Below are 27,833 nucleotides of genomic sequence, written 5' to 3'. Positions count from 1 at the left end.
ACAGTTGAATTGTTAAAGTTTATATGACATAAAGTTCTTGAAAAGTATGTGTTAAGACTCATTGATAGAGCAATCCTTATAGTTTCTGATAAACTCTAGAAGTCCTTTATGTTTTTGGTATAGTAGTGCTTAAAATATCAAATACTCTAGTTTGTTCATAACACTGTTAATGACAGAAAAGAGAAGACATATATAACAGTAATTATCAACAACTATGGACAAAAGTAATTGACTAAACTGCATAAAGTCACTTTTGGACTCAGGACAAAACACCTGTCCACTACTGATAAAAAAAAGTTTGGTAATCTATCATTCTAAGATCATCATGGTGATTCTTACCATGCTATAAATTGAATAGAGGGGTTCTGTATAACATGTGAATGTGGCCTTTTGTTTGTCTAAAAGCCAAGATTGCTGCACAGTGGTGACTGGTGAGTTTGGCCTGTAAAAGTGGATTTGGTTATCAAGTCACACACACGTCTCTGTGTATCTAGGAGCTTTTGCTAACACTACCACATGCATTTGGTAGTAGACTTAATTTCCATACTTCCTTTCAGGTAAGTTTTTGCTCCATTCAGTTCAGCTTCTGTCAAACTCAAGTGCCTAAAGTACTAAACCAAAAACACTGCACTCATGATTGAAATGGAATGATATCTTCAACCTCATCTCAGCTATGGTAAGTCCATTGCATATCTTTAATTTGAATACGTGCCTATGTTTTTTTCTTCTTCATTTTCACTTTCATGCATACTTCAGAATTTGAAATAATATACAATTTCTTAAAATAGGATCTGCCTCTTATGGTATATATATATCTAAGTCTCGTTCATGAGTACTATGTAATACTTGAAGATACACTTCGAATCTGTTGGCAGTCTGAAACTCATGTTTCTCTCCTCATGTAAACATGAATTCCTTTGGTTTCTATATCAGCAAGTGAACATGGCTTTAACACAGAAGTAGGAAAGAATCAGACAAGGAAAAGTAGGATTGGATTCTTCTAAAACAAGCAACTCTATAAATCTATTTTATCAATGAGAGAATCCATGGTTAATATAATGTATGCATGTGTTAAAATATTGGCCATTATTTTCTCACTAATTATTCATATTACTTACTTTACTGAGACAAATCTGAAAAAGTAGACCATATATCCATTGCAAGGAAAAAAAATGATTGGATAGAACTGTGTTAGATTTGCTATTATTACCTCTTTACTAATCAGAAGAGTAATTGGGTCCCTTACTTATCATAAATTAAGAAATATTTTAGTTAGTGCAAGAGTATCTCTATCCCTATTATAAAAACTCAATATGAGTTCTTAAGTCTCTTTTTAGTGGCTCCTTTCTTGTTATCTAAAATCTTAGATATCCACCTACTAATAAAAAAAAACCAACTTTAGTTCTTAATTTATTTTAAGTGAGTTTTATTTTATTTTCCACTCACACAACAAGAACTCTATTTTAGATGGAAAAGTTATTTTTGCTTTAGTTAAACTTAAACTTTAGCTAGTTCTATAAGAATTTTACAAGCAACTGCTATGCTCTCACACAACAGTAATTCTCATTATTTCTTTTCTCATAGCTGTATTTTGTGAAAATATTTTGTGATGCATGATTTTTCAAGATTTACCTATGCATAATCCCAGAAAGCTAAACTGATAAGTCACTAGTGACAGCAACCTCTGTGATACCAGTTTTATTCTGTGTTGTATATTCTTTTGAAATAATACTTTTGTTTGTGTGTTCTTAAGATTCTATCTATCACCTTCATGGTGCAATAGGAGGATCTAAACTCGTGCATTTTAACTTTTGCTTTAATATTTCTATGAAAATATAGTTTTGTTTGGTCCATATTCTTTCTAAAAGAGATTTCTCATCAGGATCACTCATGACTCTCGTGTGAAAATATTTTGTAAGTTTTTTAAATATATATATATATATATATATATTTTGTTGGAGATTCCATGTTGACTAGAAATTAAAACCGGTTTTATGAGGTTGAGTTAAGCTTAAAGTCCACTTTGGTATCAAAGTCATTTCGAATCTATCCTAACGAGTGTTTGTGTTGGACCTATCGTGCTACCCGCTATTGGACCGCTATCGGACCACCCATAATATATAGTCTCACGCACGAGTTGGTAGTCTCGGCGTGAGTGGATGTGTTGGAGATCCCACATTGACTAAAGATTAGAGTCAGTTTTATGGAAGTTGAGTTAAACCACTTATTCATAAAAAAATAAAATACATTTTTAATTAGTTGATGGTGAAAAAAATAAAATAAAAGTTGTCTCCACATGCATAGGTTAGTGCATACGTGTGTGGTGGTAAAGACACTTTCTCTTCATGTCACGTGCTTCTTCTATCATCTTTACATTTGTACTTCCAATTGCTGTTCATAAAGAAAAGTTCAAATTGTTTATATATTAAAAGTTTAAAATATATTTAAGCTTCAATAAACTAATTCAATATAATAAAACTGAAAAAAGAATTAAAGACAAAAAAACTGAATAAATTAAAAATTTAACAAATTAAATATATAAACTATTCTTTTAGATTAGATTAAATTTTAAATTTAATTTTAAAAACTGATTTAGGTTAATTCAAATTGATATTCTCTATTAGAAAATCATTAAATAGAAACCAACTTTAGAGATTAAAAATAATTAGTTGTTATATTGACTAAATTATATATTAAATAAAATTATTGATTTCTAAATTAGTTTCTATTATTGATAAATAATTTCTAAATTAGTTTTTATTATTAATAAATAGTTAGCAAGGTTTTAACTACCAATCATTTAGATTCTAAATTTGGTAAAAAAATATTGCTAACTAAATAGATATCAATTTAAAAACTATTTATCAATAATAGAAACTAATAATTTTTTTAGTCTTTAAAATAGTACCTAATTTTGTCAATATAACAACTAATTATTTGTTATCTCTAAAATTAGTTTCTATTTAATGATTTTTTTAGTATATAAAATATTTTTTTATTATATTGCAATGAATTTTGATAACTTAAACAATAATTTAATCCAATTCAAATAAATGTTATATATATATTTATAAATTTGCATAATCAATTGTATATTTTGAGACTTATGTTTAAATTTTTTTATATATATTTATAAAATATATTTTCTCCCAAAAAATTGGACTAAAACCGATAACTAATTTAAATTTTTTAAGTAAGCTATTTATTTTTATACTCTCCTTTAATCTTAAAATATAAATTACGATAAATTTGTTAGCTTAAAAGTGATCTAACAGAAGCTTTTTATTTGTTGATAAATAGTCATTGAAGATTTTATACTGAATGAGAAGAAATTCAAATTTTTCTATCGGCAAACATGCATACTTCTATTTCTAGTATACCAAATATTTGTGATTCTCTGTCACATGCAATTACTTAGTTTAACAGCCTTTCCTTGGTATGTCTTTGTCATGGGAACTTGAGTTTCTGAATTGTTTATGCATGTTTTTGTTCTTTCTGATCATACTAGAACACACAAGACATTATATCCATGTCCCTGACAATGACATAGACAAGGTGTTTACGTTTCAATATTTTGAAGTTGGTATTGGTTTCGTTGCTTTCTGCACTCTCTCTTTCCTCACTTCCTGGTGATCATTTAGTTTTGGAAATCATGTTTGGTGTTTTTACTTCTGCATAAAACCACTATTGCTATTTTGGATTTTGACTTAAGTGCTGATTTGCAAAATGAATTTTTGTGTTTATGATATCAACAGTTCATGAAGAAGATCATAAGTTTTCATTTGTGTTATGTTATTTCTTCGATGTTGTGCTTCCTTTATTGATAACTAAAGTGTTTCTGATTGGGCTTAACAACTGAGGTTGCAGTCTCTGAGCTTACAAGTATTCCTTTTCTTTGTGGTCTTCCAATTGAAGAACTGATCTCTGAGTGGAAAGAGAGTTGCGGCTATTATTATCAGGTTCATGATTCCATTTCCATAGTCTTACAAAGTTTGAGATTGTTTTGTAGCTTTGTAGGTGTCCTAACTTTGTTCCTTCCTGGTTTTCTACAGTTCACTGACATTCTTTCTTCAGTATGGTTGCCTACGGTAAAAAGTTGAGAGAATTACAGATTCAAGAATGGAAAGGGTACGTTCATTTGATCAGTTCTATCAAAATTTTGAAGAATTTTATTCATTTACATCATATTTATGTTATTATATTATACTGTGTAGCACCTTCCATGTTTTGTTCCACCTTGACTTTGTTCTATCGATATCACATTACTTTATTTACTTTTTTTTATTTTGGACTGACTAATCTACACAATTACTGGCACTACATACATGTATACAGAGATAAGAGAAAAAAGTTGTTATTCTGAGGTAGCTATTGCCTTCAGAATCATTGTTAATAAGAAGCCTCTGGTAGAAGAGTTTTTTTAAGGAACAAAGGCAATAAAAGCATCTATACACTTCCTCTGACCCACCACCAGTCTACTCTAAATAGCAAGTATGATGATGATAAATAAAAATGATTTCATAAGATTTTTCTGAACTTTTTTTTTATGGCATGATTAATGAATTATGATATTGTTGAATTCTTTCTTTTGTATTTGGTAATCATATTTTTAACCCTTTTGTTTTAATGGTGGTAATGATACTAATTGCACCAAAATGGGAAATGGTTGTTTAAATTCTGGTAAAACTGTTTAAACTTTTTTCAGATATTATATCAACTATAAGTTAATAAAGAAGAAAGTCAAGAGATATGTAGAACAATTGGAGGTTGGAGCTCAAAATCGTCATAATGTTTTCAGAGACTTCTCAATGCTGCTAGACAATCAGGTGACTTAATGTTGTCACTTATACATGACTAGCAATTATAACATTGAAATACAAATTCCACTTTTTGTGAAAAAGTTCATCTTATCCTTTTTTTGCTTATATGAATTTATCAAACGTATTTCAACTCATTTGCTACAAAAGATGCTTTAATTAGGATAAGCACACGAGACATGATTATAAATTTTATCATAGGAATTAACTAGTACGTACTCTAAAATAGTCCCTTTTTAATTGAAATAACCATGAAGTTCAGATAGCAACTACATGAAGAAAACCAGACCAAAACTGACACCCTCACTGTGTATAATACTTGAATACATACATGGTCTTTCTGATATTCCTTCATTTTGTTAACTTCCCATGAACAAAACTTGTAGTTCAGGGTAATCATTTTACAAGAAGCAAAGAGAAGTTCCAGAGAGCTTTTGTGTTATAAAATCAAAATGTCACTTAAAATTTTCAAAAAACAAATTGAGTATGATAAATTCTAAATAATCTTTCCTTGATCATGAATTGCAGATTGAAAAAATTGTTTTGTTTCTGCTTGAACAACAAGGAGTACTTGCACACAGGCTGTCAGATGTTGGAAAAGAGCACTATACTCTTATACAGCAGCCAAATAGTTCAAACATCTCTGAACTCCAAGAAGCATATAGAGATGTGGGACGAGATCTTTTAAGGCTTCTTAATTTTGTGGAAATGAATGCTATTGGTTTGAGAAAGATCTTGAAGAAGATTGACAAACGGTTTGGCTATAAATTCACAGACTATTATGTCAAGACACGTGCAAATCATCCTTATTCCCAACTAAGGCAGATTTTCAGGCATGTGGTAATGTTTCTATCCCTGAATACCACAGTTTTTAAAATTTACTTCAAATTATTTGAAGCTGTATCATCCTGTTTAATGTCACAACACTAATGTTACAAAATGTGAGACTGTATGATGTAGTAGGTTCTTTATTTTCTATTTTTTTGCTCTTTGTTCGTTTGAGCAGTATCATGTAATAGCTTCTTTGCAGGGCATTGGGGCAGTTGTTGGTGTTTTATCTCATGGTCTTGCAGACCTTCAAGATTTACAACAATGTCAAGGAACCTACATTTCTATATATGACCAGCCTTCTTATACTCATCAGGTCAGTAGTTTCTGATCCATTATATGCATGATATTTCTAGGCATTACCAACTCTTGTGTTTGCTCTGATACCAATTAAAAGAGAAGCACAGAGATATTGAAATTGTGTTTATCAACAACATCATAGGCTCTGAATGTGTATTAGAATAATTATGCATGGCTCTTAATTTTCCTGATTATAAAATATGAACTGACTTATATGCAATAATCTGAAGCTAAATAATCACATCTGAGGAACAAATCATATTTTCAAGTTGGAATTTCAGTTTGGTATTTTATAGATTTAAACTTTGGTTAATACTTGTAAATGGGTTATCGGTTTTCACTCTTCACATCATTAGTTTTTTTCTTCTTCTATAATTCATAACATCTAAGGGCCTGTTTACTTTGAGAAAACATTTCCTGTTTTTGTTTTCTAGATTCATTTTTAGTTAAAAGAGTCCCCTTGGTATTCTACAATTTATAATATCTAAGGGGCTGTTTTATTTTCTGTTTTCAGAAGTCAGTACAAAAAACAGTGAAAACAATTTTTATTGTTTTCTGTTTTCAATTTCTAATTTTCCTCTTTCCTATGGTATTCTTGCAACACTTGATCAATGTCTCCTTCTGACTTCTCTTGAAGGATCCTGTTCTCAATTCAATCAAAGAAGCTGTAGGCAGATTATCAAACTCAACAAACTTTCTTCAGTTTTTGGGAAGACATGCTTTTATCATGCAAGAGGAGCTACCATCTCCATCTGAAGATCATATTGTTGATGAAAGATATCATTTTATGTCACTTCTTTTGAACTTGGCAAACACATTTTTGTATATGGTGAACACTTACATTATTGTACCTACGGCAGACAACTATACCTTGAACCTTGGAGCTGCAGCAAGTGTGTGTGGTGTGGTCATTGGTACAATGGCTGTTGCACAGATGTTTTCTTCAGTTTATTTCAGTGCATGGTCAAACCGATCATATCTAAGACCACTCGTATTCAGTAGCATTGTTCTTCTAATTGGAAACACCTTGTATGCGTTGGCTTTTGATATGAATTCAATAGTAGTTCTACTCATAGGACGTCTTTTCTGCGGGTAAGTTATTCCTGTACTCTGTTTCATACTTTCCATATACTTATATGCTATTTTCTTGCTTGCAAAAGAATGTAACATATATACTTAAAGCTAGTAGTTCGTTTAACAAAATTTCTGTAACTTTGGACTTATCTAAATAATAAAGCATAGCTACTTCAGATTCTGGTATATTTTACCTTAATTAGAGGAGCATAGCTTAGATGTCAAGAATCAACTATGTCTGATTTACCCTAGTTATATTTACACACAGTCTATTATTTGCATACCATCTTGATTAAATTGGTAATCAAATGCAATATAGCTAAATTATCTATATTTTGGTAGCTGATGTTTTTTTTATCTAAACATATTTCCTTTACTGATATATATAGAAAAATATCATATTTCTTGACTGACTAACTTGAATGTGAGACTATCTATGTTATGATTCATAGGAGTGCTTCTTACAAATAGATTAATTATTAGTATACTATTATGCATCTTAGTATTCCCATAACCGAAATATTATTAATGGATTGTTTAGAAAAACTTGTTCAGGAGATTCAAAAAAAGAAAAAAACTGAAATGAACATATCCATAAGCTAAAATACCTTATACTTACATTCATTTATAGAATCTCTCACATATAACTGTCATATTTTATCTTAATACTCAGCATTAAGCAAAATTAAATATACAAGTCACACTCCAAGAACTGACACGGACCAAGTGGGATTTCTCAACAATAATTTCTCTAAATTCTATTTTTTAACTCATCCATAAGATAAATTTAGGTTATAGAGGAGTTTGTCAAAATGAACACTTGGACTATTAACAAATTTTAGGCAGCTTTTAGGCATGTGCTGTTCTCTTTGGTTCTATCCATTTTAGTACAACCAAGGTGTATAACTTTTCAATCTCAAGTCCTGTCCTGTTCTTTTCCTAACATGCATATAATGGATCAACAAGGGAAAAAATATGGACATGTATGCTTTACCATCATTGTTTTGAAAAGTGATTGCCATTTTTTGTTAACTTCACATCATTGATACAGTCAATATAATTATATTTCAGGCTAGGATCTGCAAGGGCTATTAATAGGCGTTATATCAGTGACTGTGTACCATTGAAACTTCGGATGCAGGCTTCAGCAGGTTTTGTTAGTGCAAGTGCTCTGGGAATGGCTTGTGGTCCAGCTCTTGCTTGTTTTTTACAGACAGATTTTAGGATTTACAAGTTCACCATGAACCAAGACACTCTGCCTGGCTGGGTAATGTCTCTTGCATGGCTTCTCTATCTACTGTGGTTGTGGATTTGTTTCAAGGAACCCACTCATGAGAATGAAGGAAGACTTGTGCTATATGAAGCAGATACAGGTACCCCATATTGAAGCTTTTTATTATCTTTTCTGAGACTTGACTCCTTGATCTTGCTACAACCCAAACAACTGCTACATATATTAAGGGCCTATTCGGTCAAACTTCTCCATAAAGCACTTCTCCCAAAGCTCATTCATTGTTGTCTTCTTTTGTCTATTAAAGTTCATTAAATGACCCTAAAAGAACATTTTTAAGCATGATTGTAGCTTCCATTTCTTGGAAAACATCTCCCACATCCATCCAAGCTTGGGACATGGATAAGAAAAACTGAGATTTATACTAGAATTGTTAGATACAAGTAAGAAATTTCCTTTCCCATTCCTGTAAGTACCAGCTATTGTGTTGTATCCTTGGCTAGCAAAGCATCACAAGGTTGCTGCAGTTTCATTATATTTTCACTGATTTTCTTCATCATTGCTTGTTTGATCCTCATCTTCATGGTTGTACACCGTGTACTTGGTCTCTCCTTTCACAAAATGGAATATCAGTCTCAACCATTTTGAAAGTGAAAACTAAAATGAAATGAATCCACCATGTTGGCTAACTAGACACCAAGTTGATCTGAAGTATATATACTTCTCTCACACTGTTCCATTAGTTTCATTTTTTCATTTGATCAAAATGCATAGGACCAGCAGTACATGTTGCAGTAGAGAACGAGCGTACACAACCATTACTAATGAACTCAGAAGAAAAAGAGCAGGATGAAGAAGGAGAAGAGGAAAATGACAATGCTGAAGAAACTAAGAAACCGGTGACCTCTATTGTGGTGGCATACAAGTTACTTACACCATCAGTAAAGGTGAGAAACCCATCATTATGACTTTCGTTTCATGTACAGAATCCTATATTTCTATTTGTTGAAGTTATAAGGATTTAAGAAGGGAAAGAGAGATTAAGCAATTGAATAATCTAGAATGAATATTGTTGGATGTGATAGAAACTATGATGCGCTAACCCTATTATACTAATACAAGAAGTATGATATCTGATCACTCCTTTTAGGAACCCATAAAGGAAAAAGAGAAAAGAGATTAATTATTTTATTTCTTGATTGAAAATGAACTGAACAAGAGAAAGATTTCTCCTTCTAAGAGTTTCCTCTTTTCACAATTGAACCACTGGTCTGTTCTCCCAAACTAACCAATCTGAACGTCTCTACTCTCTAATCCTATAATTTCTTAACATCCTTGAACCTATACCTATCTAATTTTAAAAGATCACAAGATCCCTAAAATATTTTGAGGTGCAGTGAAGATAAAAGGAGATGCTTTCTAGATGTTCTAATAGTATCATTTCTGTACTGATTGAATGGATAGATTTTATTTTTTTCATTATTGTAATAGAATTTTTATCATGCTTCCATGCTGGAAAAATTAAGGAGTTTCAACTGATAGTATGAAACTAAGATTAAAGCTTTTGCACTAACTATAAATATATTTATCAGGTTCAGTTATTTGTGTATTTTATGCTCAAGTATGCAATGGAGATTGTACTTGCTGAATCAAGCCTCATCACAGAATACTATTTTATTTGGTCAACCAGCAACGTATCCATTTTTCTTGCATGTCTTGGTCTTACGGTTCTTCCAGTAAATATTGTTGTTGGAAACTACATCAGCAACATGTTTGAAGAAAGGTACGGATTCAAGTATTATTAAGGAAATATTGTCTTATTAAATATCATCATCAAAATTCAAATCATTATATTCATTATTTCTTGTCAGTGACTAGACAGTGTATTAGGAATGAATCACGTTTCATCAAAGAGAACCAGTCCTTCTCGTAATAAACAGAATAGTAAATATAAAATCTCATGTAATTGCTAATTATATTGGATTAACTTAGACTGTAGTTAACATTACAATTCATCTACCTTTAACCTCAAGTTCCTTGTGATCCTAAAAATTGCAACTCGAATAGTTATTTTGTTTATGATCCTCAAAAATCTCTAGGATTTGATTTGAAATAAAAATTTAGTTACTTGTTCATGGTTTAATAATGTACATTTGGTGTTTGTTCCACATTTCTCATCTGCTATCTCAAAAGGACGAGTCTTACCTCTTTCTCTATTATTTTCTCACATATTTGATCATTCTATTTTGGTCGGCTTCTGGTTGCAGGCAAGTTCTGCTTTCATCAGAAATCATGGTTTGCATTGGATTACTCCTAAGCTTCCATATAATGATTCCTTATTCAGTGACTCAATATGTTGGATCAGCCCTTATCACATTTGTGTCTGCTGAAGTTCTTGAAGGTAATTTGTTCTCACTCTGTGTAAATCCCAAAATTTATATTGTAATAAATATAAACTTGCATGAGTAAAATCTTTGCTGACAACTTTGCATCATCAATGAAAATGGAAATACTTAAACTAAGATGATTGTGAATTTTGAAGCCTTTCAAGTAATAAGGTCTGACAATGATATTGTGATCAACCTGGCCACTTGAAAGATCATTTGGTTTGAACTGAGAAGTGTCACATGAACAAAGTCCATTAATTGTTAAACATGTTGGTTAGTTCTCATTTATTGAGAATTAAAAAAGGAAACAAAAATGATACTTTTCGTCACAATCTGGAATTTCAGTATTGTGCTCATCTTCTCGTATGAAAATATTTTAGATCCATTAAATTGGTTCAAATCTTGTGGTAAAATCTGAGGCTGAAATTTGCTCCTTGAATATGCTCTCTTAATTTTGTTTGCTGATTTCAGGAGTGAACCTTTCACTTCTATCAAAAACGATGTCATCAAGGCTTTCAGGTGGAACCTTCAATGGGGGATTGCTGTCAACAGAAGCTGGAACTCTAGCTCGAGTAATTGCAGATGGAACAATAACAATCTCTGGATATTTCAGTGAAAGTAATCTCCTCAATACCACCTTACTCCCTGCACTTCTCATCAGTGTCTCATCCATTATTGCTACCTGCTACAGCTACAACTCTCTTTATTAGAACAAACAGTAGTCATCCTTTCAATAAAACATTGAAATCTGACGTGTATATAGTGATTGTGTAACCTGATCACTTACCTGTGATCAGTAAAATGCTGTAATAGTTGGTGTCAGCAGATAACTGAATCAAGTTGATACAATAACGTTTTTGACATCTACTGATATGCTTTTAAAGATAATGCTGGAACATATCTCCCTAGTGGATGATTGTTCTTTTTCAAGATACACCTTCTTTCCCTAATGTTGAGCTGTTTCAATCAGAAACTTGAAGCCAAAATTATTAAATAAGTAATAGAATCGGCAAGGAGATTTCACCTAGCCAGAGTATATTAAAAAGCCATTAGGCGTTGAAATCAAGTTGAGTTTGTGACTATCAAACCTAAAATTTATTGAATATGTGACATTGCATCCTTTGGACATTCAGAATGAGGAGAAAATAGTTGCAGACATCTTTAGAACAAATTATTTTCAGCAGCGGGATATTTGTCTATCATGGCATCTCCTTTACCAGTATCAAAAGTCACCGATAGCAAGACCATTCTAAGCAAATCATGAAGTTTATAAAATGAACAGGACATACATCCTGATGAAATTTACAAAAACTAAAAGAAGAAACCTTTCATCAGCCATAAGTTGCTTTTGTCAAAGATTCAAACAAGGATATATGCTGCAAAATGACAATTTTTTTTCCTTTTCAGGAAATTTTGTCAAACTACCGTATGATGTCTATTTCAAGTACAAATCCACATCAATTTACTATCACTAGAACACAACTTGAATTAAAGAGAATACAATTTTCTACCAATCTTTTATTCCAAAATAAAATGATAATATTCTCTTAGTCTCACATCTCTGTTTTTTTTTCTAGTATATCTCTTCTTGAATATTTTTCTTATTGAATCTTTTCTTCTTAAATTATCCTTGATTTTTCTTCTTCTTCTACTTCTTGAATATTCTTCTTCATCTGGAATCTTTTTCTTCTTGATTCTCCTTCTCGAGTCTTCTTCTCTTGAATTTTCTTCTTGGATTCTTGTTTTTTGAATTTTTCTTCCTCTGTCTTGTTCTTGAATCTTTTCTTCTTGAATTTTCTTGTTCTTGTATCTTTTGACGACTCATCTGAGGAGGATCAGAAGAGTAGTGAAATGCTGCACTCACCACATTCAACACAACAATCAGTTAGTGCAGCCTCAAGATCTCAATCTGACACCAGACTTGATAGAATATCCACGACGAGGTTTCTTGTTGTCTCTCTCAATTTTCCCTTAAGGTACTGTTATAAAGAAAAGAGAATTTATGTGTGCTTAAACTTGGTCATTGGCAAGATTCACCTTCACACCACATTGAGGTGTGGAGTCAAGAATTCCTATAAAGGAGTTGTGGAATCTAGAGCATTAAAGATATCTTAGTCTTGGTGGGATATCAAGAATATCTGAGCTGCCACCCTCCATTGCTCAACTTGAGAGCGCCTACAAATTCTTGATCTGAAAGTTTGCTACAATTTGGAGACACTGCCTAATGATATTTCATCTATGAAAAGTCTCACACATCTCATTTTATCCCAGTGTAACAGTGTTACTTGTTGGAAAAAGGGGATTGATAAACTCACACAGCTCCAAGTACTCCAGGCATATGTAGTAGGAAATTCTAGAAAGACTCAATCGAGGATGCTTTAACTGATATTTGTGAAGAAACATTGCGACATAAAACATTAAAACACGCCATTTTTCTAAACACAGATTAAAAAAACTGGTCTGTTCAGTTTTCAAATCTCACCATTGATATACATTTTTTTGGTACTTTATATATTTAATTTAACAAATATTAAAATTAATTAATGGTTTAGATTTAAAATAGTTCCAACGGTTCTTTTTCCAATTTTTCTTGAGTCTGATCTCTGCAGTTCCGTGATGATCAACTACAGGCTGCGTACATGTGTCTTTATGAAAGCTATGTGACAACTTTGTCAAAAGAAGCATTAGATATACTGTTTTGCTTCAGAAGTATTTATAAAAAATTCAGTTACTATGGTTTGGATTTGCTTTTTTGGTCACATTGACATTCCTGCAACTTCGATGGACCTTCAACGTCAATTTTACCATTCTTCATTTTCATCCGATAAACATAACGACATTTGAATATAAATCCTATTGAACCAGTTAAGCAAAAGGCATTGGTGCATAAAAGTTAATATAATACAATAGGATGATAACCTCACACTCACACTCACTGCATATTCATGATAGATGATACACATGGAATGAAAACTGAAGATCTTACCCAATACACAAACATAGACATTCACTTAAACATTACACTTACAATATCAAGCATCAGACCATGTAATATCCAAGCCACCCCATTCATTTTGGGGAACTCCCAATGCTTTCCAGACAGCCTTAGAAGCATCAACAATGTTGTTGGGACATGGAGGTTGATAGTCATGGTCTGCATCACATCCCTTAGTTGAGTCACACTCATCAACCACCATGGCCACCACACTTCTACCATTTGCACTGATGGTGATGTTGTGGAGGCACCTGCTTTTGTGGTTGAACCACCCTGTGGACAGTGCCACCACGGGTGTGTCATCAGAATGGTATTGGTTGTCACATTCTGAAGGGCCACCACCATCTCCACCCTTCTGAAAACTGTTAAGAGTGAGGTAAGCGTTGGTGTGGGTGGACAAAGGTGGTGAACATTCATATGTTGTGTAGAGTTTGCCTGCTTTGCAACAGTCAGAATCATTCTCTTGGTTGCACTGTCCTGGAGGGGCTTTCTTTCCTCTAATTCTCCCACTTGGTCGACACTTTTGAGCCTCAGACACAAAACAACTTGTTAAGATGAGAGTGGCTAATAGAATGAAGGATGCGTTTGAGCCAAACCTCTTCATTTTATCTATGAGCTTCTCTGTTTCTACTCTTTGTTGTTCTTTTCAGTGTTTGATGCTTGAATATGAAGATTTCCATTTGTATATATAGAGGCCTCTTGATCAGGTACATGAGTTTGCTTCCAAATAGGTTTCTTTCTTGGGTCAAGCAATGATTTATAAGCTGTCTTGTATTGTCAAAATGACAAGCAGAAGTTCCAATCATGCAAACGTTAGAGTTGGATTTGGAACATATATTTGTCCTAGTGACAATAAATAGTCAGAGCGTGTGCATGTTATTATTTGGATGATAAGCATTCTTGTTGCAGCTAAAAAAAACTGGTTTCTTGATTTTGAATAGCACCAAGAAGTTAGTCTAAATAATAATGAATGAATAACGTTAACGGATCTACATTAAAATGACAGAACCCTTAAAAGAAAGAAGATTGATAAGCATAATAAGAACAAAGGTGCAGTCTCTATAAGATAACAAATAAAATATTGAGTATATTAGAAGTCGAATACTTCCTTAACATTACCACCATCAACACATACACACAAATAAATAAAGAAATAAAAACTTTGTTAAGGAAGTATTCTTTAAGGATTATATCTCATATTATGTGCATTGATGGTGTACGTTGTTGTAAACTTGGAAGGAACCTAAACAAAAAAAATAGTTGTCAGTCAAAGGTAACACTAGAGAGCAAAATTTCTTATTGTTTAGTGTAAGAAAAAACTTAATTAGTCATGAAATATTTTCCATAGATTTATTTTCATGAATGATTATTAATTACAGTGTTAGCTCTTGCCCAACAAACAGACCCTGTGAGAATCTACTTTTTGGAGGCAAATAAAATTATGAAAATCAGTATTGTCATAATTATGAAAATATAATTAAAAGTGTTGGTGCAGTGTTATGAAATACCAAACTTATAGTAAAACATTAATTACATTATTACAATCACAATTTTACATTAAAATAGTCTTGTATTACATTAATTATATAGTTTAAAGACTTAAAAGGTCAACTACAAGAAAATATAACCCTAAATTTTTCAACAGAAGCAACATGGAGAACAGTTTCAATTGTCCAAAAATCAAGATTTACCCCTATATAAATTAAAACATAATCAAACTTAATTTAGAATTCAATTACAATAAATGAAATGTTGGAGATCCCACATCGATTAGATATTAGAGCATTTCATTGTATATAAGTGGGTGCAAACCTCAATCCTATGAGTCGGTTTTATGGGGTTGAGTTAGGCTTAAAGTCTACTTCGTAATATGAAATCTACTTACAAATGTCTTTCATTATACCATATTTCTCTATTTTACTTCTACACTTCTCTAATATTTGCAATGTTTGGTAGATGCATGAGAAAAGCTGTAAAAATTATAGAAATGGAAGAAGCGCATGCATGTGAGAAGGAAATCAAAGTAATGAGAAAATTGGCATAATGAAAGTTTTTTATGAAAAAAAAAACTTCTAAATTAAATAATCTTAAAATAAAAAATACTTTTCAGATTACACAATCTCACTTCTTCTTTTTCATGCAAAGAGAAAATTACTTATGAATTATGCTATCTAAAAGACACTTTTCACTTCCATATTATACAATAATCCAAAAAAAAAATTGGACTACAAAATCCAAAAAAAAACTTTAAACCACAAGGACAAATTGTAGATTTTCATATTTAGGAGAGTGAAAAAAAAAAAACCATAAAGATGCAAAAAGAAATCACACTGTAAAATCTCAGTTTCACAATGGAGGACCATACTGTTTGCAACATCATGGCATTCAGAGGAAGAGTAATTATAAACATTTTGGATATTTAGCTTCTGGAAAAGTTATTTGCCATCAAAGCCACGTTGTGATTTAGTTCATGATGCTTAAAATAAGTTTTTCAATATGAAGTCATGATTAGGTCACAAGTGATTGAAATACCATTTACTGGTGTGGCCAAGTTCTAAATTATGTACAGTATTTATATGAAGGTTTACAACCCTATTATCCTATCTGTTTTGGAATATACCTTCATCTAATCTCTTTTTCCATCTCTTACTTTTGTGATAGAGCTAAGAGAGTTAAACACTGTGCAGTTAAAGATCATGACAGTATTGCAGCAAACGACCAAGAGCTCATACATAGAAATAAGCCATGCTGAATGCAAGAAAATTAGGAAGAACCAAAGCTCTATTTATAATCAGTTTGTTTATGATGAAAAGGTTTAAAAGAGAATGCTGAGAAATGAAAAGAAAAGCTATTGGTATTCTTAATCACATATTGTGGCCATAAACATTCAATCACGTCCTGCTTCCAAACATGTCCTTCGGTTATGTCCAACTTTACCACACAATCCACAACGAACTGATCTCTTTTTGGGAACAGGAGTTTCAGCCTACAAATTTGAGAACAAAAAGTTGGAGTAACTATCTATAATTAACAACAATCTCACATGTAAAATTCCTTCTAAGTTCATTTTACTCCCAAGATTCCAATCTCCTCTTTATGGAAAGTTTCACACTAAAATGCATTTCAATTCTTATCATATCTCCAATAACTATTGATTAGTTTCTTATCTTCTGACAAATGGAGAAATAAGAAAGACTCAACTTTCTCCCTTTCCAGAAGTACTTTACTTCTGCATTCACTTCAACTACTTTTGTTTACTGATGAGTTTATTATCCATGTATACTTTCTTTGTGTTATTTTATTTAATCAAGCAAAACATATGTAATTCATTTTCAAGTACCGATTTTGGAGTTGTAAAAGAGAGATCACAATCCAGATCGAGGTGTCCACGTTCATTACATATTTTGCAAGTTTGATTCAGCTCTTCAACGGTTACTCTCCTTAAAGCCTAAAATCATAAATGCACATGAAAATGTGATTAGAAACTATATACTCTGGAAAATGAAAAAGTGGTAAACAAATTGGCACAAATCATAGTTTTTTGTGAATCATAGTAATCTAACATGCAAGTTTTGCTTACCCATTTTCGGAAGTTTGGGGAAAAGCAAACTAGCCGTCCAACTTTACCACATTGTTCACAGCGTCTGTTAGCCACACCCCATGCTATGCATAGTTTCTTGTGGACTCTTGGACCATTCCCAAAAAACAAACGTAATGGTAGTTCTTCCTGCACATAAATATATATGAACAAGAGTGAAACAAACTAGAACTAAAAAGAGTATGATCATTTCATAAGATAGAGTACTAAACTCAAAGGTGGATATTCATAGTGGTTCTTGAGTATGTTTCCCAGATAATTTTTTTTCTTCAAATAAGATTTACTAGATTATTATTTTGAGTGCATTCAATCAAATTCTAACGCATTATATCCTACTACTACCTTCTAAGAATATATTTAATTAGTTTCCAAAAATTTAGATTCATCCTAAATCTAACTTTGATAGGAAATGAATGAAATATGTTTTTATTACAGTTGGCTACACCTACTCTAAATTCTGACCATAATTTAAAAGAAATAAATCAAATATTTTTTTTACAATTTCACACTAACTCGTTAATTTTAAAAATTAAATCTATTTTATTGTTATAGTTAGTCAAGCAGACATGAACTCAAATTTAAAAAGTAATTATATATATATTATACTTAGAGTTGGTTGAATTTTAAAATTAAATATATTTTATAATTAAAATTGAACAAGTTTAATTTACTGAGCAGAAAAGTACCATCACATATGCTTTTGTCTCACTTTTTAATTTTTAAAATTGGTCAGTCTAGTTGCCACTAATCCTTAAATTAAAAAATAATAATTATGTATTATATTTAGAGTAGGTTTAATCAACATTAAGTTCTAAATTTAAAATAAAATTAATTTTATTACTAGAATTGGCTAATTGGAGAAAACACTACTACAAGTTGCATGTTGTAAGTACCTTGGGTCCATCGTACAAAATGACAAGATAAAGAATGATGTAAACAACAAGATCCAAGTGGGGTGGGGTGAAATAGAGGAATTTTTCAAGGGTGATATGATAGAAAATGCCTTGCCTCCAAGACAAAAATTATCACACACAATAAGACTGAATGTATATTGTTGAGTGTGATACAAAGGATGATAGAGTGCCAACAAGAAAATAAGTTTAATTTTGTAGTGTTTAAGGAATGTTGGGGTAATCCCATTGTAGAGAAAAGAATAAATCAACAATTTAGTTCCTGAAAACCCTCTCTCCAAAATAATCCTTAAACTAATGAAACTAAACAGCTGAAAATTGAGGAGGTAATTAGTTTTGAGCATGTATGGAGAATAGCCACAACAGAGAGCTGACCAGATGAAAGTCAATAAATTGGAGGTAGAGGGAGTCATCGAAAAACTATAGGTTAAACCATTAAAAGTGATTTAGATCCTTAGAGGTAAATGGTTTAATAGTACACTAAATACATGACAGAAATTTATGGTATTACATGATTCTATAATCCCATGATTATGCTCAATTAGCTTTCACCTAAAAACTTCAATGCTGAAAATAAAATGAAACAAAGGCGAAACCATGACTAGACAACTTTTGATTTGCCACAAGCATTCAAAGACAGACAACTTGAAAAGCAATTACTATAAAAGAGAGACTGGCTCGTAGAGTCGTAGGAAATAAACTACTTTGTTTATTTTTATGTTAGTAATAGAGAAAAACAAAAAATAAAATGCAACAAAAAATTAAAACTTACCTTTTTTGAAACAACTTCAGTTTCTGCAGTTGCTTTGTCAGCCAAACCTTGTGGACCTGTTGAACTTAATCTATCCTCCAAATCCATGCTCGTGTAACACTACAACCACAAATTGCATTCTTTCAGTTTTGTGGCAATATAAAAGCTTTGTGCATCTCCTAGCTATCCTCACACATCAAATCATCAAAGTCTTATTCTACCAAAAACAAGTCAAGAAACTTTATAAACAGAAAAACATACAAATTGGCAACAAAGATTAGTAGCTTGTTTTCACTTATTTATAAAGGAGTTTCATGTAAGACCTTTAACAAGCAACTACAACCATTTAAAAATGCAAATATCATCATGAGCTTATTCCCAGCAACTGCTTCTTTGTCTCATAAAAACTTCATTTTTTCTACCTTATACGGTTTCGTACTATATGCTATGTATGATTCCATTAAACAAGCATTTATTCCATTTCTGTTCATCTGGTTTAATCTGTTTACATGCCATTTCTGTAAGCAATTATGACAAATTATGAGAGAAAAGTATGCCACCATACTTTGTATTGAATTTTGGATCACTTCCTCCATGAAAAAAAAAATACCTTTCATCAGTCATGAGTCATGCATGACATGACAGTTTGTCAAGTGAATAAAACAAAAAAGTAATAATAATGCCACATGCTTTTATTTGGCATGTGACACAATTGCTGATTCCGTTGACCTTTTCTCAAGATGATACAAAATGTATTGTTAATGAAAAATAATAACTAATCGACACCCTATATCAACTACACCAGTTACTGAGTTGATTTCTAAGCTATGTGCAATGTGTCAGCTTAAGGAGGAGTCTTGTCAACATATCTTCTTGGAGTGTAAATACGCACAAAGGGTATGGTCCTTGTGCTTCAAATGGATAGGTATCTCTTCTGTTCAACATAATGATTTAAATCTGCACTTTATGAATTTTTATTTGAGCAATGCTAGCAAGAAGCAAAACCTGGTATGGAAAGGTGTTTGTGCATCTCTTATTAGGTGTATCTGGGACCAAAGGAACCTGATTGTATTAAAAAAAGGGCTAGTAGATGCGGATGAGGTGTTTCAGAAGGCTCAACTCAAATCCTGGCTTTGGATGAAGCACAAGGTGCATTCCTTTACTTATTCTTTCGTAGACTGGATTCTTAATCCAATGCTTTGCATTAGAAGTTATAATTAGAACTCCCAGATGCCAAAAGTTTTAAGACTACGGCCTTTACTGGATTTATAGTTGGTTGAAGGTGTTGGTGGGTTTGTCATGACCTGTAGCTGGTGCAAGATGGAAAGGACATATGTGCTTGTATGCAAGGGAGTCAAAAGGAATGTTAAGGACATGATGGAGGATTCTATTTTGATGTGTCTTTTAACAGACCAATAGAGGCAGGGTGTACGCTGGTTCAGGGTTCTGTGTAAGTCGAAGTTGTAAACTCCAACCAATCTAAGTACGAGATGAACCCTGACAAGTAGGAAATTGGTTTCTGATAAAAGTGAGCTTAAAAGGAGCAAACAAGGGGAAGCCAAAGTCCAAAAAGGAGCGAATGGAAGATGCTGCATTGAAGTGATTAATTTTGTGACAAGTGCTACAATCGTGCCATTGCAAGCTGGGTAGAAGGAATGTCAATGAGGTGGTGGAGATAACCAATATTTTGGTGTATTTTGATGGTTTTGTAGCTGCAGTTTGCAGTGCTTATAGCATTCCAATACGAGCACGGTGCTAGCTGGAATAGGATGTCTAGCTTATGCACTTCTGGGGTGTTTGTTCATCTCTTTATTCTTGGAGATTCTTAATGTGGTTTAGTTTATGTAAAAGGGTTGGGATACCCTTCTGTATCTCTCTTAATTTAATTTCATTCTTTGCTGATAAAAAAAACTGAGTTGATTTCTGAGGAGATAAAAATATAAATGCATTCACATATCTTACCCAGTAAGGAACTATGTTAAAGTGTTAAAAATGGAGGAGATCATTAGAGTAAAAGAAAAAAAAAGTTGGTAAAATTAAGATGAGACAAAAATAAAGAAATAGTTTTGTATATTATCACAAAATAAGCAATCACAAACAAAAACAGTCTACATCTTCTACTATACGTTATTATCGGAAACAATTTATTTTATTTAGATGAAAAATTAATGATAAAGAAAAACCCCATTAAATGTTAAGAAACTTCTCAAATTCTAAGAATCCTCCTTGAGATGTTTATTCAATAGTCATGATCTTAGCAATTCAAACTTTCCTTTTGGAAATGTTTTTGTCATTTTATGTGCTAACTCTCCAATCTGATTTCTCTAATTCCCTAATGTTAAGAATCAAAGTGACTATCACATTGAATAGAAATGAGAAAGTTGAACAACATACGAGAAAAAATGGGAAGTTAATGGTTTTTCTTTGTGATTAGTGACAAGTGTTTCAAGCAAGCAAGTTGTGTTAAAATAAATGGTGGTACGAGTAAAGGTTAGAATCGAGGGAGAACATACCAACGTGTAAGAACACACACTTCAAGTACGAGTCTAAGTACTACATTGAGTAGAAATAAGAAAGTTAAATAAGATATAAGGATTGTTGAATTTCACTTGGCAACATATTACACCAAGCCTCTCATTTCAAATTATTGCTCCATATTTCAGATCCCTCTATTTATTCAACAAAAAATTCATCCTCAAGTAGCACATTTAGAAAGGTTGACTTTACATCAAAATGAAAAACTTTCCAATCCATTTTGGTAACTAAGGTTGTCAATAACCTTATAGCGGGAGCAAAATGTATTAGAATATTCTACTCCATGTAGTTTAGTTTCGATCTGCAAACACACTTTACACCAATTAACTTTTTATGTTTGGGTCTATTCATATTCTCAATTATCTCCTCCTTTATGATAGTCTTCCATTCTTCATATTAAAATAAATGAAAAGAAAAACAACATGATAAATCCTTTGTGTATATTAAACACATAAGATTATATTTATATAGAAAATATAAAAAATATAGACTAAACCCATTACATAAATAAAAATATCTAACAATATCTATAATATCTAATAATATTTATAAATATCCAACACTTCATTTTCAGCAACTTCAACATAGTCAACAAGCTATATTGCATCTGGCATACACATCTTCTAATGATATGGTGCCCCTTACAGATATTTCAAAACCATCGTCTAATATATCTTCATTTGTACCTATAGCGTCTGGTTTTTCCACGTATGATAGAGTTTGGCTTGGTCCCTATGTTTACATTCGTTCCTAATTTCACTTCGATAGATCATCAAACTTTACATCCATACTAATGAGGATGTGTATCTGGAGGTTGTACATACTATATATCCTTTGGAGTCTCTACTGCACCCCAAAAAATGCAAATTTTTTACTTATGCTCAAGCTTACCCGTTTTTTGTCTGGGATAAGGCATAACAAACACAACAAAAAACTTTTAAATTTTCCAATTAAGATTTTCTATCACATATATTGTAGAAAAACATAGGTGCTTACTTACTACTTCCACCCAAAGCGTCTTTTTGAGATCCTTTTCAAACAACAAGCATATGATCATCTCCATCATTGTTCTATTATTTCTTTTACTCCATTTTGTTGAGAGTGTAAGAAACATTCAATTGGTGCTTAATTCCTTCATGATCAAAGAACTTTTCAAACTCCTTTGTTGTATATTTAGTTTCATTACCAGACCATAGCTTCTTTATTTTACAGTCTCACTCTCTCTCAATCATTGCATTAAACTTCTGAAATACTGTGAGGACTTCAAATTTTTGCTTCTAAAATAGACCCAACACATCCTTGTAAAGCATCAAGGAATAGTAGAAAGTATCTACTGTCATTCAAGGAGGCCATGCTCATAGGTTTCAAACATTTGTAAGAATGAGTTGCAAACATTATTTTTAGAAATTTTGGGCATAGTTTAACAATTTTACCTAAGCTCACATAATAGTTACCAAGTCTCTTGTGTCGCCTTGCTTGAAAAGGCTAACTCCTCTTCTTCCTTCAATTCAACTAGAAAATTTTTATCTTTCGTTTGAATGGTTATTAGCTCACTTCCAAAGTGGATAAAATATTTTACACTTTATTTTTCAAGAACTAGAGAATATTTTTTTTCTCTATCATCTCACCCACATTCAACAAACTTTGGCTCAGTTCGGGTACGAATAGAGCATTTAAAATATAATTTGTACCTAAAGGAGTCTCAACAAGGACAATTCTTCTGCTTTTCACTACTAATGTTTTTCATTACCTATAATGACTTTGAACATGTATGTCTTGTCTAACTCTTTGAAGATGCTAATAATATGAGTCAGATGGTTTTGCACTATCAATCAATTTTGTTAGTGTTATCATGGAGAAATCATTGCTTTCTTCTAGAGAGGAGATTTTTTTATTCAAACCTCCTAGGAAGATAGATTAATATTTTCTTCAACAGGTAAATCACTCAATTCTTTACCAAGCAACCTTATATATCACGTTTAAAATTCAGTCAATGAACTCTTTGATATATTATCCTTCTTCCTGACAACTTCAAAATCTCTTCTCAAATTTATAACTTGTACCATTTTCATTCTAAATTTCCTTGAAACTCCTCATTCAACTAATTTCATTTCCTTGGCAAATTTCAAATTAACTATCTTTATGAAAATATCATCAGGTAGAGTTGTTTGATGACAGATGTTTTTCTTCCTTTGTCATTATGACTTTTGAGTTGTGCTAGTGTCGGGTTTTCAAGTAATGGAGTTAGAATACTACAATCTTTCACTATATCTCATAACCTTGAGCTCTCAAATAAGTCATCATCTTTGCAACCCATTGATGAACATAGTTTTACTCACACTTAATAGCTTTAACCATAGATTTCTTAGACTAAAATCATGTATAAATTCACTAATTTAAGATTCATGTAACTAGATTTATTTGGATCTTAACTTTTATTTATGCTAATCTTATGTTTAGTCGCAGCAGACGGTTTTATAGTTCTCAGAGTAGACTAGACGGTCTAATAAGAGCGTCTTCTAGACGGTCTAAAGGAAGTTTTTGCCTCTACAAGTGGGCCGAATCTGTGAAAGTCTATGTTGCTTCTTTAAATCAAAACGGGAAACGAAATATGAGGAGAAGAATTAGTGAATGAAATCTACAATATCACAGAAATAGAATCTTCTGCAAAATTAGAAACAAAACTTTTGCAAAAATACAAAGAAGTTGTTGAAGATCTCACATCAACTAGAGATAAGAACATCTCATAGTATATATAAATGGGTGCAAACCTCACCTTATGAGCCAATATTTTTTAAGGTTGAGTTAGATTTAAAGTCTACTTCTTAATATAGTACCAAAGTCATTTAGAGTATATCTTAGCGAGAGATTATTGGTGTGTTGGAGATCCTATATCGACTAGAGATAAGGATATTTCATAACATATAAGTGGGTGCAAACCTCACCTTATGAGTTAGTTTTATAAGGTTTAGTTAAGCATTTGAAAAACACAACATTATTGTTGAATGAACTTGATAGTTAATCTTTAAATGTTTTTCAATTGTCTACTTTATTTTTGTGCAAACAATCTCAACTTGATTTATTATTAGATTCGTTTGAAAACGATTTGGAATCATCTAATCTTATCTATACAATCATCTCTTTGATGTTAGACGATCTCCATTGAAATCATTTTAATTTGATTGTGAAAATGACAGCTATCACCAATGACAGCTATCACCCACGCATGAAAGTACTCACAAAAAAAATGGGAGATGAAGGTAATGAACTATTAATGACCATTTTTGTTTTAGAGATTTTCTTGCATGTGACTTTTCTCTAAATTTTTTGGCTTCTCTTTTTTTTCTCTCACAATCCCTCAAAGAACGTTTTTAACTCTGATACCTTGTTAAAGTAATAATAATGGAGGAGCTTATTAGAGTAAATGCGAAATAAGATTTGGTAGAACACAGGTAAAAAAAATACAGAAGAAATATTTTGTATATCGAATAAAATGTTTCACAACCATAACAAAAACAGTATATACAAATGAAGAAAAAAGGGTTGCTTTTGTAAGCATATAGAGTCATCTCATTGGGTAAAAAGCAGTCATTACAATTACTCAACAAACAAGTAGGGTGTTGGTAAACTAAGAGAGTAAACTATATGTCTTCTCTCTTAAGTTATTTGAAACTATCATATGGTAAGAAACCTCTCGAATTCTAACCATGTAGACTTGCTTATACTGAAAAGGATTTCGCAAGAGGTAAAGAATATGTTGAAGAATGAATACTTGACTTCCATCTTCCCAAACTATGCAATTTTAGCGCTATTAGTTAGCCCTTACAGCACGTGGAAGTTGTTAATGAGACCCAGAAATTATACAGGTGCTGATAAGAAAAAGTTCACAAAAAAATAAGGAAAAAATATAAGTGAATAGTAACAAAAATATGTTGAAATCTTACTATATTGCTATTAAATTAGATTCACTGGATCTGGAAATAAGTTTATATTAGGAACAATCAGTTAGACAAGTGGATACTATTAAGAAGTGATTGATGGGTTAATAATATATTCGTTTAACTAGATATTCCTATAGCTTATACAAAAATCCAGTTTCTTTTTTCTCATTTACCCCAGGATGTATAAATTCAGGAAAAAGGGTGAAAAAAAACTCAAACCATAACAAATTTAACATTTCTTAATTTCTAGCCAAAACTGCAATACAAACAAAAGAGAGTAAATACAAGGGCATGCACCAACAATGCTAATGGTTACGCTTGCTCTTGGCAATGCACAAGAAAACTATTCAATAATAAAGAGAAAGAAGTAAAAGATCTCTCAGATTCCCTTGTGTCCAAATTTCTGTAACAAAATAATCACAAATTCAAATTTGCTATTTTTTAAACAACTATAATAATTTCCTACATATATCACCTATACTAAAGAAGAAAAGCCTTCAGTAAAGTCTTTCATTGAAATGAAATGAAAAAACTCACTACATTTCAACCAATTGACACAAAATAAGCATTCGCCTATGTTTATTTATCCATAGGGCAGCCTCCTCTGTGACCAATAATAAGCAAATGAAACCATTAAAATATAGATTATAAAAGCTCATACAGCTTGACAAAAGTATGCATTCTTATGACAACTTAGACTGTTCATCAAACATAGAATTAAGACTGGTGGTTAGAATATGGTCCAAAAACAGATCAACTCCATTTCTCAGCAAGAATCTCTAACATAGGGAAAACAAAACAGTAATAAGTTAATAACCCCTAAATTAATTTAAATCATATTACACCTTAAGAGCAAGAAAAATCCAAAGCAAACTAATGAGAAAAAGATAGGCTAGCCCAAAAAATCAAAAGAGTCAGTAGAAAATTGATACATGGATTTGAGCACTGAATTCACTATAGATATTTCCTTCCAACACAAGCAAATACAAGGGAACTGATCTCTGTTATGAATTCTAATACATCAATCTAAATACACAAAACCAATTTAAATAAAAAAAATAAAAATAGATGATAGAAGAAATGGATCAAACATGCAGAAATATTAGTGAAAATGTAGTAAAAAAAAAAAACAAGTATGGAGTCAGACAACCCTATTGCAAGACACATATTAATTGAATAAGAAATAGTGCTGTCAAACAATTTAATCATAGCTTATCTCAGAGAATCAATGGACCTATCGATTGATGAATTATAAAAGCTTGGAACCCCTTTATGCTGCAGAGCCTCAAACAGCAGAATCCACAGCACAGGACTATCAAAGGTAGCAAATTTATACCTGCAATGGTCCAAACAAAGTAAACACATAAGTGGGGTAATGAGTAACGCTTGTTTTGCGTACGTGTCATACATTCCAGACTGAAGGAATGACCATAACGTGCTCAGTGTATGAAACATTGCACAAATTGCAAACGGCACTTCTTAGTGCGATATTGGGAGTGAATTTTGAAACTGGGTTGGAAGTGGTTCGTCGTTTTGCTGATAGTTTCTGGGTTTCTGAGGCGACAACCAGACCAAGTTAAGGAAACAACGGTTGCCTTTGTTTAAATGTTAGGTTCCATTTGAGGTTGCTCCTTAATAACACGACGCTGTTCTTTCTGATCAAGGGTTCAAAATCAAGATTATTTTGAACATATTTCTAATTCAATTTTCATATAAGATAAATTATTAGAACAATATGATAAATTTATCACACATTATGTGTGTAATGGATTAAATTCTGACATGTTATTGTTTAATTGAATTGACATATTTATTACTCTTTTATTTCCACTTTGACTTAATTGATTTACTATTTCATCTGGATTTAATTATAAGTGAGAAATCAATTCTATATTTTGAATGCAATTATTGTTCTTCATGTGTGTACCTTTAATGCATGTAAAAAATTTAAGTATTTCAATCTCAATTTTATATTTTGTGTAATTTGGATGTATTTATTATTTTTTATTCTTCATGTTACATAAGGAATGGAAATAGATTTTTTTTTGCCTCATTTAAAAATTTCATTGAATGTTTATGTGCACACATTATAAGAATTTTAAAAAACTAAAAAAATATCACTTTAAATTATCAATAACATTATTACCTTTTTTTTAAATACCTATCTCTCCCTCAATTGTAAATATTAAAATTATTATTTTTCTTATTGTTAAAAAAAAATTATGTATATATTTGAAATAAAGCATAATATTTATATTGATATAATATTTAAAAATGTGTTATAATATATCATAAATTAAAAAAATCTGGCATGTATAACTAGTAAATAAAATATTAGAACGAAATGTTATTAGAATTTATTTTTTAATTAAAAAAATAAAATATTAAAATTGATTTTAAAATAATCATGACACATTTGTTCATATTTAATTAAGATAATAGAGTGTGTATTTACTTTATTTGTT

At 31.5% G+C, this 27,833-nt stretch overlaps 3 protein-coding genes across 7 annotated transcripts; 1 reads left to right on the top strand and 2 right to left on the bottom strand.

Moving 5' to 3' along the window:
• Positions 1 to 168: 168 nt before the first annotated feature.
• Positions 169 to 11,571, top strand: LOC137824353 (SPX domain-containing membrane protein At4g22990). 5 transcript variants are annotated; one of them, XM_068629975.1, is made up of 13 exons: positions 169 to 431; positions 558 to 676; positions 3,868 to 3,959; positions 4,053 to 4,128; positions 4,706 to 4,826; positions 5,346 to 5,657; positions 5,848 to 5,961; positions 6,583 to 7,037; positions 8,091 to 8,392; positions 9,025 to 9,197; positions 9,843 to 10,033; positions 10,518 to 10,651; positions 11,109 to 11,571. In XM_068629975.1, the coding sequence occupies exons 4-13, from the start codon at positions 4,076 to 4,078 to the stop codon at positions 11,345 to 11,347; spliced, it is 2,094 nt and encodes a 697-aa protein (XP_068486076.1). In that variant the 5' UTR covers positions 169 to 431; positions 558 to 676; positions 3,868 to 3,959; positions 4,053 to 4,075; the 3' UTR covers positions 11,348 to 11,571. The 5 variants fall into 5 exon arrangements, with proteins under 5 accessions (XP_068486076.1, XP_068486079.1, XP_068486080.1 ...); XM_068629978.1 differs by having other exon boundaries at positions 250 to 431; positions 9,031 to 9,197; XM_068629979.2 differs by having other exon boundaries at positions 256 to 431; positions 9,034 to 9,197.
• Positions 11,572 to 13,454: 1,883 nt separating this feature from the next.
• On the bottom strand, positions 13,455 to 14,301 carry LOC137825954 (putative ripening-related protein 1). Its single transcript, XM_068631770.2, has one exon. It carries the CDS (start codon positions 14,234 to 14,236, stop codon positions 13,670 to 13,672), a length of 567 nt encoding a protein of 188 aa, XP_068487871.1. The 5' UTR covers positions 14,237 to 14,301; the 3' UTR covers positions 13,455 to 13,669.
• Positions 14,302 to 16,395: 2,094 nt separating this feature from the next.
• LOC137826552 (uncharacterized) lies at positions 16,396 to 26,936 on the bottom strand. The gene is made up of 6 exons (XM_090294598.1): positions 26,777 to 26,936; positions 26,603 to 26,704; positions 18,914 to 19,012; positions 17,213 to 17,359; positions 16,973 to 17,080; positions 16,396 to 16,618 (listed from the first exon to the last, which is right to left on the bottom strand). The coding sequence occupies exons 3-6, from the start codon at positions 18,998 to 19,000 to the stop codon at positions 16,520 to 16,522; spliced, it is 441 nt and encodes a 146-aa protein (XP_090150724.1). The 5' UTR covers positions 19,001 to 19,012; positions 26,603 to 26,704; positions 26,777 to 26,936; the 3' UTR covers positions 16,396 to 16,519.
• Positions 26,937 to 27,833: the final 897 nt, after the last annotated feature.

This window comes from Phaseolus vulgaris, chromosome 8 (genome assembly GCF_051622355.1).
Source record: "Phaseolus vulgaris cultivar YP4 chromosome 8, ASM5162235v1, whole genome shotgun sequence".
Lineage (NCBI taxonomy): Eukaryota > Viridiplantae > Streptophyta > Magnoliopsida > Fabales > Fabaceae > Phaseolus > Phaseolus vulgaris.
Note: the sequence above shows the minus strand (reverse complement) of the source record. Positions and strands in the feature narration are given on the sequence as shown.